Genomic DNA, 18,771 nt, shown 5'->3' with positions numbered 1-18,771 from the left:
AACAGTTCGACGAACAGTTCGGCGAACACACGGGTGTTCGACGAACCGAACCGAACTCGAACACTACGGGGGTGGCTCAAAACTAGTGGGGACATCACACACCAGTCGGTGTTATGGAAGCTGCAAACGCTGCTACAACACAGCAAGTGCTGCGGAAGCTGTAGCCGACTTGCGAAAATGAGCTGACAGACGGCGTACTTTGACGAGCAGATCTGGCAACTCGGGGTATGATTTAAGAGACCGCTAAACCACGAGGTTAAGCACATGAGCCAGGCATGGTACGTGTGTGATCTCGCCTCGCCTCAGAGATGCCACCAGGTTACGACCATTGTCACACACGACCATGCCTGGATCTAGGTTCAGCGGTCTCAGCCACAGATCTCCCTGCTCTTTCACAGCTCTCCACAACTCACAAGCACTGTGAGGTTTCTCACCTAAGCTTATGAGTTTCAGCACAGCCTGTTGCCGCTTGGCGGAGGCAGTACTGCAGTGCTTCCAACTTGTAACTGATGTGGTGATATCTGAGATGGAGGCTGAACATGAGGAGGAGGAGGAGGATGATGCACAGGAGCTGTACACTGTGGGGGCAACTCTGAGTGACATAGGGTCCGCAATCCTCGTTGTGGGGTGGATGTGTTCCGTCCCAAGGTCCGACTGGGTCCTGGCTTCCACTATGTTTACCCAGTGTGCCGTCAGGGAGATGTACCATCCCTGGCCACAAGCACTTGCCCATGTGTCCGTAGTCAGGTAGACTCTCCCAGTAACTGCGTTGTTGAGGGCACGGCAGATATTTTGGGACACGTGCTTTTGTAGTGCGGGGATGGCACACCGGGCAAAATAGTGTCGGCTGGGGACCGAGTACTGAGGGACGGCCACCGCCATAAGGTTGCGGAAGGATTCTGTCTCCACCAGCCTAAAAGGCAGCATTTCCAACGCAAGCTGTCGTGAAATGTGCGAATTTAGCACTGTGGCCTGTGGGGCATTAGCTGCGAATTTCCTTTTTCGTTCAAAGGTCTGGGATATGGACAATTGAACGCTGCGGTGGGACCTGGACGTGGACGTTGATACTGTTTCTTGAGAAACTGCCATAACAAGTGAAGACTGAGAGGAGGGGGCATCTTTTCATGCAGTATGGACAGGGGATTGCCTTTCACACACAACAGGGGGTTCTATTGCATGCACAACAGCAGAAGAAGCAGTGGTGACACCCACTGACACTGGTCGTGGACCCTGGGTTTCGCCCCACAAAGTCGGGTGCTTTGCTGCCATGTGCCTGATCATGCTGGTGGTGGTCAGGCTGGTAGTTTTGTCACCCCTGCTGATGCTGGCATGGCAGGTAGTACAAATGGCCTTTTTGGGGTTATCAGCAGAGTCTTTAAAAAAATTCCAGACTCTGGAAGACCTACCGCTTGTACTGGCAATGTCCCTCCTGTTGGTGTTACGGGGAACGGTTGCCCGCCTTCTGTCTGCGGCCACCACACTGCTTCTTCCTGCCTGTTGAGGTACTCTGCCTCCCTCCCCCTGTGTGCTGCTGGCCTCACTCTGCATGTCCTCCTGCCATGTTGGGTCAGTTACCAGATCATCCACCACCTCCTCCTCTTCAACTTGCACACCACGATCCTCCTCCTCAATTCCTGGCAATTGTGTCTCGTCATCTTCCACCTCTTGTGAAAAATTGCCAGCGTCTACTTCCTGTGGCTGTTCAAATATTTGGGCATCGCTACATGGGATCTCCTCTTCCACCACTTCAAGCGGAGCAGGCGAGGGGCACAAATCTGGAAATGGACCAGTGAACAGCTCTTCAGCGTGTCCAAGTGTGGGATCAGTTGCTGTCTGATGACACTCGGCATGGTGGAAGGAAGGAGCATCAGGGTGAGGAGGAGTTTGCGGTCGAGACTCACGGCTACTAAGAGTCGACCGTGTGGAAGACAGGCCGGAGGTGGTGGTGCCCAGGTAACTGGAAGTATTATCTGCTATCCACTTAATAACCTGTTCACACTGATCAGTTTGCAATACTGGTGATGTTCTGTGCTTCCCTAGTAGTTCGGTCAAGAAGTGGGAGCGAGAAGATGTGGCTGTTGGTTGTGGCACATTTTCACCTTGGCCACGGCCCCATCCTCTGCACGCACTATCACCAGAACGTCCACTTCCTCATCCCTTGCCACGCGCCTTGCCCATTGTAAAGGAAGTAAAATAGCTTACACTCACACTATCAATGGAAAAAGGGTAATAAAAAGTAGATTAGAACCGTGGTAGAGGAAAACCACAGTTCTATTTCTCTGGCCTACACCCGACTCTTTTAAACAATCTGAACAATCAGGGAGAAACTATTATTGTTTTTCTTTACGGAAAAAATACCAAAAGCTGAATAATTGAGATTTCTTACCGTGGAAGAGCAAAACCACAGTTATAATTTACTGGTGTATACCAGACTTTTTAAAATATATATATTTGCGGCTGAACAGTAAGCGACACACTCAAACTGTTTTTTTTAGATTCAAATGGCCCAAAAGTGGATAAAACAGAGGTTTGAACCGTGGAACTGCAATACCACACTTGTATTTCTCGGGCCTACACCAGACTATTTTCAACAGATGTATTTGTGTCTGAACAATCAGGAGACACTATTATTTATTTTTTACGGCAAAAAATGCCAAAAGCAGGATAATACAGAGATTTGACCCGTGGAACTGCAAAACCACACGTGTATTTCTCGGGCCTACACCTGACTATTTTCAACAGATATATTTGTGTCTGAACAATCAGGAGACACTATTATTTATTTTTTACAGCAAAAAATGCCAAAAGCAGGATAATACAGAGATTTGACCTGTGGAACTGCAAAACCACACTTGTATTTCTCGGGCCTACACCAGACTATTTTCAACAGATATATTTGTGTCTGAACAATCAGGAGACACTATTATTTATTTTTTACGGCAAAAAATGCGAAAAGCAGGATAATACAGAGATTTGACCCGTGGAACTGCAAAACCACACTTGTATTTCTCAGGCCTACACCAGACTATTTTCAACAGATATATTTGTGTCTGAAAGATCAGGGAGACACTATTATTTTTTTTTTTTTACGGCAAAAAATGCCAAAAGCAGGATAATAGAGATTTTTTACCGTGGAACAGCAAAAGCACACTTCTGTCTCTCTGGCCTACACCAGACTATTTTCAACAGATATATTTGTGTCTGAAAAATCAGGAGACACTATTATGCTTTTTTTTACGGCAAGAAATGCCAAAAACATGATAATAGAGATTTTTTACCGTGGAACAGCAAAACCACAGTTATAATTTACTGGTGTATACCAGACTTTTTAAAATATATATATTTGCGGCTGAACAGTAAGCGACACACTCAAACAGTTTTTTTTTAGATACAAATGGCCCATGGAACTGCAAAACCACACTTCTATTTCTCTGACCAACACCACACTATTTTCAACAGATATATTTGTGTCTGAAAAATCAGAGACACACTTTTTTTTGGGGGGGGGGGGCAGAGACACCAAAAGGTTAATAAGACGGTTATTTGTGCAGTGTGAAGGAGGGAAAAAAAAAGAGGGTTTAGATTAAAAAAAAAGGATTTTTCCTGGCCCCCGAGACCTGGAGCTAAGTCCAGCAATTTCAGCAACAGGAGCACACAGGACTGTAATGCAGCGTTTGCTGGTATAACCACTGCATCTCCTATATAGCCTGCCTGCCTGCCTGCCTGCCTGATATCTGGGATGGATATTAGTCCTGAGAAGGACTGTTTGTTTGATCTTGCAGCCTTCACAGACCCTACACTAACTATTTCGCAGGATATGTCTCTCCCTAAATCAGCAGCGCTGTCCCTACACTGTCTGATCCGGAGCGACTGTGTCCAAGATGGCGGCGCCTGGTTTGAAATACTCAAGGTGACGCTGTGCGGCCAGCCAATCACTGTAATGCCCACAAACAACATGGCTGCAGCATTACAGTGACTGTCTGGCAATCCCTGCATGTTCATTGGCTCTGTAAAGAGCGCCAAACATGCAGGGCGGAGACCCGAGCTCCCGCCCGAGTAAACGGGATATGCTCGGTGCTCGCCGAACATCCCGAGTAGCGTGATGCTCGCGCGAGTACCGAGCAGTGTTAAGCATGCTCGTTCAACACTAGTAATTAACCCAAATAGTAGGGGGCATATTAAGAAAATCTAAATACTTCACCAAATTTTGCGCAAGTGCGACGAGAGGAGTAAATCCAATCTTAATCAAGGTTATATGAAACAAGAAAAAGGGGCTCTAAGTAAGGTATTGGAGCTAATATGCTTAGTCCCTATAGGGGTGAGGGTAGTCTATTTGGAAGAGGGAATGAGAATACCTCGTTATGAAGTGGATCCTGGAGCGCTGAGGACCTGCTGTGTCCACCCCACACCCGACGGACACCGTTTCGCTCGATCGCTTCTTCCGGGGGCATGTCATGGTGGCGTTTCATATACAGTACAATACCCTAAAATGGTGCCTATCAAATCAATGAATGTTCTGCAAAAACAAGCCTTTACATAGCTCTGTCAACTGAAAAATTATGAGACTTAGCGAGTGATGGAATGAAATTATGCAGTTAATACAAAGCTAGGCATTGGTTAACTGCTGTACAAAAATTATATGCAACGCTATTTAATTATAGCAACTTTCACATTGTATGCAACCAGGAAAGGTCATGGGAGCAGCGCTGGACATGCCCTTAGTCCCTTGCCTAGATGTCGGGTCATCTGCTTATGGTCCCTGAATATTTTTTTAAATAAGCAATAGTTAAAAATATTTTCAGTTTTTGGATGGGGGCTAACAAGATTTCTTGTAAAATAGGTTTATAGTTGTGATAGGGTTAATTTAGGACAAGAGGTAGAGACTGGATGAGCATATTGATCCACTGAGGATTGACTTCAAGTCAAATTTCCTGAAATTTACAAGCCCCCGCCAATTTCGAATACTCTGAGATTCAATTCATGAATTTAGACAAAAAAATTGTCTGGTGCCATTTCAAACACGGTTGAAAACTCTGACAATGGAATAATGGCCTCAGGCATTGTTCCTCAGGCTTCACCATGATGCCCTGAGGCTATCTCACCATGGTAAAACACAGCCAACAAGTGGAGCAGTATAAAAGATGGGGGCCAGTCAAGGAGGGCCATTTTATGCTTTTATAGTGTAGGAATATGAGTTCACAACATACAGTTCATTCAACCTAGGGATAATAATAAATAATAATCTTTTTATTTATATGGCGCCAACAAATTTCGCAACTCTTTCCAATTCAGACAATATCGGAACTGTGCCCATTGGGGCTCACAATCTACATTCCCTATCAGTATGTCTTTGGAGTGTGGGAGGAAACAGAAGAACCTGGAGGAAACCCACGCAAACATGGGAAGAACATACAAACTTGATGTAGATGTTGTCCTTAGTGGGATTTGATCCCAGGACCCCAGAGCTGCAAGGCTGCAGTGCTAACCACTGAGCCACCATGCCATCCTGATTTTGGTGTACTAATTTCAGAGAACAAACAGATCAAAAATATGAAAGGTAGTCTTATTCTGTGAATACTAATTCAAAGATGCAAGTGATCTATTATCTATAGGGAGGTGCTGGACCTGTATAGTCAATCATTGTGACTGTGAATTGATCTAAGATATTCTGCAATTTACTGCAAACAAGGAGTGTAATATTAAATCTCTCATTCTTGCCCTCTCCCTTTACCTCTGCCAGTCTCCCTTTCTCCTTTCTCCGGGCAATTAACGGCTCTTTAATATTGTGATTTTTGGCAATTTCATTTAAACCAAATCTAATTTAAGGGGAAAAGTAAGCAAACCCAGAGAGTGCAAATTTAAAAAAATCCGCTCATCTCTAAGACCCAAATGTGATTTACTTTAGGGTAAGATTTAAGGCTCCATTGGACGGAGAAAATATAAGGTTGATGCTGAATCGGGTCCATATTCCTAGTATAAGTAGTATGTAATGTAAATAGGGGACCTCATGCAAACTAACTAAAGATTGTGCACATAGCAAACAATCAGATCTCAGCTAATTGGTTTCTGTGGACAACACTGACATTTTTTGTTAAAGCAGTTGTTATACATAAAGCCCATTGAATTTATTTTTAGGAAACACTGGACATAGCTAAATTATTCAGCCTGCACAATTTATGCTCTTTGAGAAATACAAGAATTGCTATTCATACATGGTTCAGAATAAATATAACTCACAAGAACCTTAAAGCATTTCAAGTCACCAATTAAACATTTAGTTTTTAGTACGCAGCGAGGCTTATTATTTATGCAGCTTTAAACCAAATTATAACTCCGAGGGAAGCCTATCCAGTGACAAATTAATACTTTGGAGATCATAGCTGAATGGTGGCAATGAACTCATTTGCTCCCCCAATAATGAAGAATGACTTCTTGCATTAGCACATGGATGACTGTTACCATGGCGATCTGATCTTACCTCATGGCTTCTCGAAGAGCTCCTCTCTCACTCAGAGTAGTATGTTTGATGTCATCAAAATTATTTTCCAGATTCTCACATTTCTGTAAAAAGACATAGTATTAACATTAATTAATGGCATTTTAAAATGTTGTAATTCTTCTTCTTTGCTGACGGTTTCTGAAATTAATTGAAGAGAAAAAACTATACAACAGTTGATATATTTCCAACAAAAAAAATTTGAAGGGATTTTCCAAAGACTAAAATTTGATGTTAAAATATGAAAAATAAATTTTCATGTATTATTTTATTCTGTAGTTCCTTCTCTGGACACGGGGGTTTGTTGTTCCCTTGTTAAGGTGTCGGCAGATTACGGGACATTTGGTTGTTATTTGTGTTGCACTCCAAGCCACACCCCTTTTGTCCTTCACCCACAGCAAGGTCAACCTCCTTCATAGCAAAACCAAAGAAATGAGCCGGAGCATTTGTTGGAATACATGCAAAGTGTAGAAGCATGTTCACATTGTAGCCATTTCACTGACAACTCAGGACAAAACAAAATGAGCATATACCATGTAATAAGTAAATAAGTGAATAGTAATAGTACATATAAATAACATAGAGTGCTAAGTTAACACTATTTTTTATCAAAAAAGGATTAAAGCTATCCCACCACGACAAGGTGTACCCAATCGGGATGGTCCTATCTTGTCTCTCTAGTATCAAAACCTCACTTTGTATCAGCTGATCTCAATGTAGATAAGGGCAGGGCAGGATACATTGAGGTTAGTGAGGTTTTAATAGTAGACAGGAGAGAACCGTCCCGATTGTGTACACCTTGTGGCGGTGGAATGGCGTTTATGCTTTTTTTATCAAAATAATGTTACCTTAATATTTAATAATAATGTTAATTAATAATTAAATAATTAAAAATAAAATAATAATTACAATTGTTAAAATAATTAATAATGTTACTAAGTACCTTATGTTATTTACATGTACTGTATTTACAGTACTTATTACAGCGTATATACTCATTTTGTTTTTTTCTTGGGTGTCCTCCATAGCAAGCCTATTTTAGTTCCCCTAGCTTGTAACATGTTTAGCCAGCTGTCATAGTACTGGGATATTCATCCTCCCGACATGCTGGTGAAACACATGATGGTATATAGTTGAGCTTAGACCAGTCAGATCTTGAATCAAGTGCGTAGGTTTCATCTTACAATTCATAAACTGTAAGTCTTCTGCAGATTATACAGAGACTTTTCTCCTTTTTATCGCTTTAGTAGTCAAATAAAAGCTAACAATATCCGAGATTTACCAACTTTGATGTAATTTTTAGTTTCCTCACTTCTCGCTCCATTTCTCTTAATATTTCTCTAAAATTTTAAAATAGTGAAAATAAAAATGGTAATCAAGCTACAAACATTCTCCAATTACAGAATTGATGTACATCCAAGTATTTCTAATTGAGGTTTCCACCAAAAGTGTACATTTGGTAATGTACTAATACTAGAAAGACAAAAGAGTTGTAGTCAGAGATTGATAATCCTCCTTTTTTTCTTACTATTTCCAATTTCCAATTGTTGTTTTATTATGGCAGCTATTGTTTAAAATGGCCCATTAGGAAGCGCCGCCATATTGCTTGTCACTTTTGATACACTTTCATTTTGTCAGTCATTTTTTCAGTCATTCAAAAACAAAGTGACAATTTACAATGAGCTACAAATGCCAACTGAAACCAGACTATGAAAATGTGTGGTTTTTGTCTGGTTAGCATCTAATCCTTTGAGGGGGAATCCTATTTTCATGAAGCAAACACACACAGCTTTTGCAGTTACATTTTTAGTGCCTGTATTAAAAATGACTTCTTTCTATCAATAACCCATTTTTTTGTCATAAGAGTATAGGCAATATTAATATATATTATATGTATAATCTTGATTGCATTATATATTGATTATATTAATATATATATTATACTATTTTCTCTGGCTAATAGAACAAGTTTGAAAATGGGGGACCTCTTGGGGTTGTCCGGGACTTTTACATTGATTCAAATAGGGTATGGATGTGCAGTTATTGGCAACAGCCACTATATCATTTTCAGAGCTATGCTGAAGACTGCCTGTACAGGGAACAGTTGATCGTTATTGAGTGCAGGTTGTTGCACCCCCATCAATCATATATTGATGACCTATCCTAAGGCTAGGGTCATACCGCCTTATTTTCTCTTATCCAAGAAAACCAATTATACTGATGACACTCTGATCACAGTTTGATCACAGTTTAATACGATTTTCTCAAGAAGATGGGAAAAAAGGTCTCCATTTTCTCCCATCTGTCAGACAATGAAAATTGTACCACACTCAGAAAACATCCAAGTACAGTCCAATGTTTCCCGTGGACTCAATGACTTTCATGAATGAGTGCGATCTGAACATCGGATGCAAATCGTGCATGTGATTTTTTCTTGGATAGAAAAATTGGACATGTGCACAGCCTCATAGAATAACATTGATCTGAGTGGATTCAATGTTTTGTCAGATCGCACTCAGTCATCTGCATGAGCCCTGAGGATAGGCCATCAAAGTAAAAATCACAGACAATCCCTTTAATTCCCAACTAGGGTATTGACCCTGAAAAATGGCATTTAAAAATAAGCTTATTAAACCAGAAAAACACTTCAAAATGGTGAATAGCTTAAGGATAGAAGAACCTTTTCCTAGAAGGTTACTGAAAAAAATACATATATACAGTACAGACCAAAAGTTTGGGCACACCTTCTCATTTAAAGATTTTTCTGCATTTTCATGACTATGAAAATTGTACATTCACACTGAAGGCATCAAAACTATGAATTAACACATGTGGAATTATATACTTAACAAAAAAGTGTGAAACAACTGAAAATATGTCTTATATTCTAAGTTCTTCAAAGTAGCCACCTTTTGCTTTGATGACTGCTTTGCGCACTCTTGGCATTCTCTTGATGAGTTTCAAGAGGTAGTCACCGGAAATGGTTTTCACTTCACAGGTGTGGCCTGTCAGGTTTAATAAGTGGGATTTCTTGCCTTATAAATGGGGTTGGGACCATCAGTTGTGTTGTGCAGAAGTCAGGTGGATACACAACTGATAGTCCTACTGAATAGACTGTTAGAATTTGTATTATGGCAAGAAAAAAGCAGCTAAGTAAAGAAAAACGAGTGGCCATGATTACTTTAAGAAATGAAGGTCAGTCAGTGCGAAAAATTGGGAAAACTTTGAAAGTGTCCCCAAATGTAGTTGCAAAAAAATCAAGCGCTACAAAGAAACTGGCTCACATGAGGACCGCCCCAGGAAAGGAAGACCAAGAGTCACCTCTGCTTCTGAGGAAAAGTTTATCCGAGTCACCATCCTCAGAAATCGCAGGTTAACAGCAGCTCAGATTAGAGACCAGGTCAATGCCACATGGAGTTCTAGCAGCAGACTCACCTCTTCAACAACTGTTAAGAGGAGACTTTGTGCAGCAGGCCTTCATGGTATAATAGCTGCTAGGAAACCACTGCTAAGGACAGGCAACAAGCAGAGGAGACTTGTTTGGGCTAAAGAACACAAGGAATGGACATTAGACCAGTGGATATCTGTGCTTTGGTCTGATGAGTCCAAATTTGAGATCTTTGGTTCCAACCACCGTGTCTTTGTGCGAAGCAGAAAAGGTGAATGGATGGACTCTACATGCCTGGTTCCCACCGTGAAGCATGGAGAAGGAGGTGTGATGGTGTGGGGGTGTTTTTCTGGGGACACTGTTGGGGATTTATTCAAAATTGAAGGCATACTGAACCAGCATGGCTACCACAGCATCTTGCAGCGGCATGCTATTCCATCCAGTTTGCATTTAGTTGGACCATCATTTATTTTTCAACAGGACAATGACCCCAAACACACCTCCAGGCTGTGTAAGGGCTATTTGACAAAGAAGGAGAGTGATGGGGTGCTACGCCAGATGACCTGGCCTCCACAGCCACCAGACCTGAACCCAATCAAGATGGTTTGGGGTGAGTTGGACCGCAGAGTGAAGGCAAAAGGGCCAACAAGTGCTAAGCATCTCTGGTAACTCCTTCAAGATTGTTGGAAGACCATTTCCGGTGACTACCTCTTGAAGCTCATCAAGAGAATGGCAAGAGTGTGCAAAGCAGTCATCAAAGCAAAAGGTGGCTACTTTGAAGAACCTAGAATTTAAGACATATTTTCATTTGTTTCACACTTTTTTAAGTATATAATTCCACATGTGTTGATTCATAGTTTTGATGCCTTCAGTGTTAATGTACAATTTTCATAGTCATGAAAATACAGAAAAATCTTTAAATGAGAAGGTGTGTCCAAACTTTTGGTCTGTACTGTATGTGTGACAAAAAATAGCATCTTTACATGATTCTACACCCAAAAAAACCCTTCAAGAATGTCATTGAAGGATATTCTTAAAAAATCATACAATCGATAAAAAGACGGTAGAATCACACATTTCCCAGCTAAAGGAATGTGATCAGGGCCACACATTGTAACAATGAAGCGAGATATTATGCAATGAATATAACAATATTTTATAGAAAATGCTTTGAATATCTTTCTTTGATCACTCATTCTTTGGAAAGAACTGCCAACCAAATTTGTGAAAGCTGTTCCATGGCCTATGAAATGAGAAATATAGTCTCTTGAGCTTCGGTATGATGTGACATGTCTTTGATAAGTAGGGGGAAAGGATTCAGTGTACTGCATGCATCTTAAACACAAGAAATCACCTTAACAGCTTGGCCTCTGAACATTAATCTTTCAAGAAATTCTATTGTGAGAAACCAAAGCAGGTGCTTTTCCTTGGCTCATTTTACACTTCTCTAAAATTCTTTTAAGAAATACAAATCTAGGGTGGATTACATCTGTCGTCTGTGTGTGGCTTTTACCATACAGAAAATAAATTCAGCTGCAGTGATAGGAATAGATTTTGCGGATCGCTTTGTCCTTCCTTGCACAAAACGCAAGCTTTTTCTAAAGCATTTGCAACTCAAGCAGCGGTGAAGTATTTAAGCACTTCAGGCCCTTCCAGAGATACTACAAGTGTTTAGATATTCTGATTGCATCCACTTCTGACTGTACAACACAACACATCTCAAATCTGCATAACTGAAGTACACATCCAGTATGCTATCAATGAGGACGAGGACAGGAGCATACATTTACAGTCTGCAGTCTGCCAATGGAAATAGAACACTTGTTATGGACATATTCAATGTATTACATACTCGTATATTATGCGGTTAATGAACATAATATTTAAATGAAAAAGTAAAAACAAATTTACATATAACATATGACTCTGTTCACACTAGCATCTTGATTTCCTTTTGTAACAGAGCCGGGATGGCTGTGATAAACCAATTTTCTGACAAATCTAAGCAGACAATAGTAATCATAATAATACTCCATGTACGCCAATCTATCCTGAACTCTGCTGCCTGACTAATCCACCTGTCCCCCCGCTATTCCCCAGCCTCTCCTCTCTGTCAATCCCTTCACTGGCTCCCCATTGCCCAGAGACTCAAGTTCAAAACCCTAACCATGACATACAAAGCCATTCACAACCTGTCTCCTCCATATATCTGTGACCTAATCTCTCGTTACATACCCGCACGCAACCTCCGATCCTCACAAGATCTCCATCTCTACTCCCCTCTTATCTCCTCATCCCACAATCGTATACAAGATTTCTCCTGTGCATCCCCCCTACTCTGGAACTCTCTACCCCAACACATCAAACTCTCTCCTACCATGGAAACCTTCAAAAGGAACCTGAAGACCCTCCTCTACCGACAAGCCTGCAACCTGCAGAAACCCTCGCTCCACCATTCGCTGCACGACCAGCTCTGCCCTCACCTACTGTATCCTCACCCATCCCCTGTAGATTGTGAGCCCTCGCGAGCAGGGTCCTTGCTCCTCTTGTACCAGTCGCCGACTTGTATTGTTCAAAATGTATTGTAATTGTGCTATGTATATCCCTTTCACATGTAAAGCGCCATGGAATGAATGGTGCTATAATAATAAATAATCATAATAATGTACTATTACCAGTTCCATCATGGATCTTGTAAAAATAGAACTATAGATTTCAATATTTAAGCTGCCAAAAATTTTAGAAAACTCGCCCGAAATTCAAATGGAAGTCCTAATCCTTTAATTATATGTTACATTAGGCTCTCAGTCCAATGATTCAGTATTTCTGATATTACTAATGATACAAGGGATGTCAACAAAAATGACCCAATATGCTACAAATAAAATACCTTTTAGGAAAAAAAGAAACAAAAATTGGGCTTCCAAAAGTGCTGCCAAGGATGCAATGAAGAGAAAATAATGTTTAAAAAACTTTAAAATTTATTAAGCTACATGTTACGGAGCCGGTCCAGCCCCTTCATCAGACTCATACAGACTAAATAATATCTGTATTATTCAGTCTGTATGACCCTGATGAACAGGCTGGACCAGCTCTGTAACACAAAGCTCAATAAATTTTAAATTTTTAAAAAAATTATTTTTTCTTTCTCGCATCCTTGGCAGTACTTTTGGAAGCCCAATTTATGTCTCTTTTTTTCCTAAATTCTCAATCCGGTTCTCCTATTGAGATTCAGAGGGTGTAGCTGCGGCCGTGGAGGATCATTTTTGCAATTGCCAGGGTTGTGTCTGCTGCTGTACAACAAACTCCGGTGAGTAGAAGTCACTCACCTCCCTCAGAAATACACACGTGGTCAAAATTGTTGGTAACGCTCATTTAATGAAAGAAAAACCCACAATGGTCACAGAAATAACTAGAATCTGACAAAAGTAATAATAAATTAAAAATCTTTGAAAATGAACAAATCAAAGTCAGTCATTGCTTTTCAACCCTGCTTCCACAGAATTTTAAAAAAAATTAACTCATGAAATAGGCCTGGACAGAAATGATGGTACCCCTGAAAATAATGTGACAAAAGGGACATGTTTAATCAAGTTGTGTCCACCAATTACCATGACAGGTGTCTACAATCTTATAATCAGTCAGTGGGCCTGTATATAGGGCTACAGATACTCACTGTGCTGTTTGGTCACATGATGTGTACAACACTCAACATGGACCAGAGGAAGCAAGAAAATTATAGACAAGCATGTTAAAGGTAAAGGCTATAAGACCATCTCCAAGCAGCTTGATGTTCCTGTGACTACAGTTGAACATATTATTCAGAAATTTAAGATCCATGGGACTGTAGCCCTATCTCTTGCGACTCTTCCAGCATTGTCTAGCTCTTCTTCTGTTCTCCATACTGCTCCGTGTGACCTCTGTGATGAGACCATTGCAGTAAAGTGCTAGATTTGTTGGTTGCTTGTCCATTCAGCCAGAAAGCAAGAGGCAAAGTAGAAACTCAAAAAGGACCCACTCAGAGAAGGTGTGGTGGGTCATCTTTGGGAAGTGTAGTATATTATTATTATTTTAAGCATTCTGGGCTACTTCACTGATTGCCTTATTTAAAGCAGTAAAATGAAAAATGTACTGATATGTACCATATTTTTCTGACCATAAGACGCACAGGACCATAATACGTACCCCAAATTTTCAGAAGCAAAAAAGTGAAAAAAATTGAAAACGTCAAATGAAAGTCCATCTTACAGTCTGAGTTCAGCTTACCGACTGGGAAGGCGGTGGTGGAGCGGGAATATAGGAGGTGTGACGCTGCAGGGTAATGCCAAGATCTCAATCTACGCATGAATCTCCTCCAGCAGCCATTTTCTCGGAGACCGCCGCATTAAAAACATGTAAGTACAGGGGGATCCAGGCTTTCACAAAATGTTGGCGGAGCCCCTGCACCGCCAAACACTGCCAAACACCCCCTCTGTCCTTCTACCAGCCTGGGATGGGACTCGCAGCATCACCCCATAGCGTCAAACACCAGACTTGGTTCGCAGCATAGCCTTGCAACGTTTCACATCTGAACATGCCCTGCTCCCAAGTCCAGGGTCGTTGTATTGCCCAACTCCTACACCGCCGACATCCCCCTGTAAACTACATTCGATCTATAAGACGCACGCCCATTTCCCCACAAATTTTTTGGGAAAAAAAAGTGCATCTTATAGTCTAAAAAATATGGTATGATCTAGACATTTTTACATACTTTTGTCTCATTGTTTGATTGCTTGGCATCTTACTTGTGATTTTTACACATTCATAAAGAACTGTGGTTAGTGCTATATAAATATGGGGGGCGATTCATTAAGACTGGTATAGAGCACGCCAGTCTTGATGAAATGCTTTCTGGATTACACTGATGTGATTCATTAAGCGGCATATGCCGCTTAATGAATCAGGTGCGTTTGATATCTAGCATATTTTGATGCCAGAAATGTGCGCAATGAATTTGATGGGCAGATGTGACAACCACCCATCCCTCCCATGCTGCACCCATATTAGCATAGCTGGTTGGAATTGGTGTTTAAATTCCAAAAGTCGCAATATTTTGCACAATTGCAGTGTTGCGCAAAAATATTGCAACGCATTAAGATATTTATGCAAGATTTTCCATGTGAATATCTTAATGAATTGCCTTCTATATTTTCGTTATGGTTGTATTGCCTAATGTTCAGTGCCTTAGTAGAATCTTTGGGATTGCATGTGACTCATTATACTTTTTTGTGTTTCTGGCTATTTCTGTCTCTAAACCTTTCATTCTTGCTTCCAAGATTTTTCAGAATTATTAAAGAATAACCAGTGTGCTGTATGACTGATGTCAATGTCCAAAGTAATTCAGTAGTATCTCTTACTTGAAAATATGTACATAAAAAGGGTTGTTAGGCTCTATGTGAATGCAGACATCTGAATTCTGACAGCGTGTGCATTGCACGCTGTCATTATCCTCTGGTATTGCCGATGCAAGCAGGTGATCACATAACCTTAAGTATGCGATTTTCAAACTTGCGGTCACATGCCAACTGGATATGCTCGTCTTTCAATTGAAGTGCATTGAGAGAGGATGAGAACATCTAGTTGGAATGTGACACATACTGATGTAAAATATTGAACAAATACTGACTTTGGCCATAATTAACAGGTGACCAATAATTATTGCTTAGTCATATTTCATGAGCTAAATGATAAAGCCTAAGATGCAATTATAAGAGTATATGTTCAGATTGTATCCATGGAGAATGAGTCTGAGTTAAAAATATTGACACTAGATGTCAGTATAAAAAAAAATCAAAGCAACCATAAAGACTTCATAGGCAACAAGGAGGAAAAAGGAGCTATAGTGAGGCCAACAGAGCAAAGCAACAGGAGGCCCTGACTAGGCCTGACACAACGCAAAATAAAAGTAGGCTTATTGTCCACGTTATAATGTTACAGTTAGAATATAGGAATGAAGTTAAGCAGTGGTGAGTGCCATGATTATCATTTCTTCTACTGGATTATCTCAATGGGACTTATATTAACCATTGGTAAACACCATGGACTGTTTGTGAGCGCCAAGTCTGGGAAAAGTTTATGCATGTGGAACCTGTACTAGCCCATGAAACATGTACTGTAGCATCAGTGGTTAGATTTCTTAAATACATGTACAGTTGGACCAAAAGAGCAATGTCCTCTTCTGTTACAATTCTTGTCTTTGCTCCAAAAACATAATTCCTCAAAAATAGATGTTTGTATACAAGTTAAGAATCACAATAAGCCCAAAATCCTAAAACATAAGTCTAGTAGAATAAGCACCAGAGCTTGTGAATGCTTTTCTCAACAAACAATTTCTTTCAAGATACAGATGTATATATTGATGCAAAAGCAAGGATAATTTAATAAAGTAGCAAACAAGTTAAGCCGAAACTTCTGCAGATTATATCTATTGTTTGATTTGTTTATTTTATTCTGTGTCTTTTGTCAGATATGAAACATTTTATCTTTAGAAGAAAAAGTTCTTAAGTTCTTCCTTTGGGAGGTTTTCTTTAATGGTATAGAAGTCCCACAGAGAAACTATCCCACTGAGCTGCACTGTGTTACCATACACTTTCCATTGAACTCTGCTCTTGTCAACTAATCTGTAGAGTTCAATGCAATTCCACTCTTTAGAGTCGGTTGGTAAGATGCAGCAGTGGGATTTTTAATACCTCTATAAATGAAATCTCCCAAAAGTGAACATTTGCTTTAAGTTTAAATTTCTGTTGTTCAATAGAAGCTTAGAAACCCTGTGATCATAAAAGCAGCATAAAGACTTTGCACTTCTTTCAGAGAATTTTATATGATTTTCTATCCAATGTTAGTTTTTTCCATACAGAATAGAATAGTTGTAATAATGCTTATGCTTTACTTCTTGTCAATAAAGCCATATTTTTTATAATCTGTTATATTTACAGGGCATGCATATTTCCTATATAATAGTGAGGAGTGAATTTGCTGAAATTTAAATTCTGCCGTTTTCTGAAGTTGGCCAGGAAATTCGATCTGCATCAATTATTTGATGCAAATAGTATATTCCTAAATATGCTCATTGGTCTCTACACATCCCAGGGCTTAAAGGGGAGGTCCGGTACTTTAACAATGATGGCCTATCCTTAGGATAGGTTATCAATTTCTGACCGGTGGGGTGCAACTCCCGACACCCCCGTCGATCAATTATTCCTGGTATCGGTGGCAGCCGGAACTGCTCAATTATGGAGTTGCACAGCACAGATCCATCAATGCAATAGTGGCCACAATGGAGTAGGTGAGTGCCGGTTTAATTTTTTTTAACCCTTTCTCATCCCTCTACAAATCAGCAAAATGTCTCCCAGCCCAGTACAAATCAGCAGAATAGTGGTTAGTTGGCACCATTTTGTTGAATTCTCGCAAAATGAATCACAAAAGTTTGGAATTAGCAGAATCCAATTTTTTTGTTAACTTTCTTGTTAATACAGGGAGAAGTTATATAATTGAAGAGCACCTGTCATCAGGGTTATTCATATTAAGCTAAAGGCATGGCCATAATGGCGCTGTTATACTGATTTAATACATACTTTCAGTGAAGAAATCTGTAGCCTGGTTTTTATAAAATCATCATTAGAAGTTTTAATCTTGGGACAGGACTGTCGGGTGGGACTATTGGTAGAGTCTTCGGCACTACCATGGCCCCTTCACTGCTTCTGCTGTGTGTCATCTTCCTTATTTAAATTCTAAGCTGCTTCCACCCAAGCCACGGGCGGTGCTTGCACAGATTGCTCTCTCAGTGGGCTTCAATAAAATGAAGTTGATAATGGCACATGCTCGGATTGATCTCCTGTCAGTCTTTGGGAAAATGGTGCTGTTGTGGCGCATGCACAGATTGAGATCTCAGCTCATCAATTTGTGCATGCGCCATTTCCCCGAAGACTGACAGAAGATCAATCTAGTTAGCGATGCTCTTAGCTAATTTAATATGTATAACCCTAATGATAATTTCACTTTCAACACTTGATATCATTTATTGCTGGAGCTCGTTAAATAAATAAAACGGCATCACATTAACACCAATAACATTACTACCTAGATTTCTAGAGTATACTGTTTTAATATTGTAACGCTTATGACCAGAACAGATTATATCGCTATGTTCACTTGGCTGCATTGGCTATTACTTAGTGGCACTGTTAATAGGTAAACTCAATCTGTATTATTGCTTATATGGTTGCTCTACTCGTGCCATCATATACATTGGCAACCAGAAGGCACTGTTTATGTGGCTCTCTTTATGATCTCTGGTTGCTACTAATATTGGTTTGCTAATAGTACTGTCATTAGTACTACACTGGCTGTCCTTATATAGACAAATAATTCATCCACTATATTGCAGGATTATTTATTTGTACAGTATGGTGTTATGTACCTTTATAAGGACAACACTGACTACATCATAAAAAGTATGCAAATGTAAATTTACAGTATCTATCTGTATGTGTGTGCTACTGATTATCCATAAATGTACTGTATCAGTGCACTTCTTATATATGCTCCTTTTGCAACATCAGTGCAAAAATTAGACATCTTTGGGTATCCAACACATGTTATTTCTAATCACATAACTTTGAATTAGAGCAATATGTATGTAATATACGTGCAAATCCCATTACTTGCTGAGCTATATGTTAGCATTGTACTATTATGTGCTAGAATATATCATCCAAGTGTACAATCAGGCATCATAGATTGAAAGAAAGACTCTTGAATGGAAGAACCAGCTATTGTTTTGCTATATAGAAGTTGAATTTAGACAACTGGATTTTAATTCAGTTAAAACAATAAAAGCAGCAGATCT

At 40.1% G+C, this 18,771-nt stretch overlaps 1 protein-coding gene across 1 annotated transcript in view; it reads right to left on the bottom strand.

Moving 5' to 3' along the window:
- Positions 1–18,771, bottom strand: part of DPYD (dihydropyrimidine dehydrogenase) — a 2,479,659-nt gene that overhangs the window by 2,072,629 nt on the left and 388,259 nt on the right. The window contains exon 3 of the mRNA XM_073643235.1: positions 6,479–6,561. Within this exon, the coding sequence (XP_073499336.1) occupies positions 6,479–6,561 (83 nt within the window). The remainder of the gene's footprint in view (positions 1–6,478; positions 6,562–18,771) is intronic.

Source organism: Phyllobates terribilis, unplaced genomic scaffold (genome assembly GCF_046119375.1).
Source record: "Phyllobates terribilis strain yellow unplaced genomic scaffold, ASM4611937v1 Scaffold_8__6_contigs__length_399053987, whole genome shotgun sequence".
Classification (NCBI taxonomy): Eukaryota; Metazoa; Chordata; class Amphibia; order Anura; family Dendrobatidae; genus Phyllobates; species Phyllobates terribilis.
This window is presented reverse-complemented; position numbering and strand designations above follow the sequence as displayed.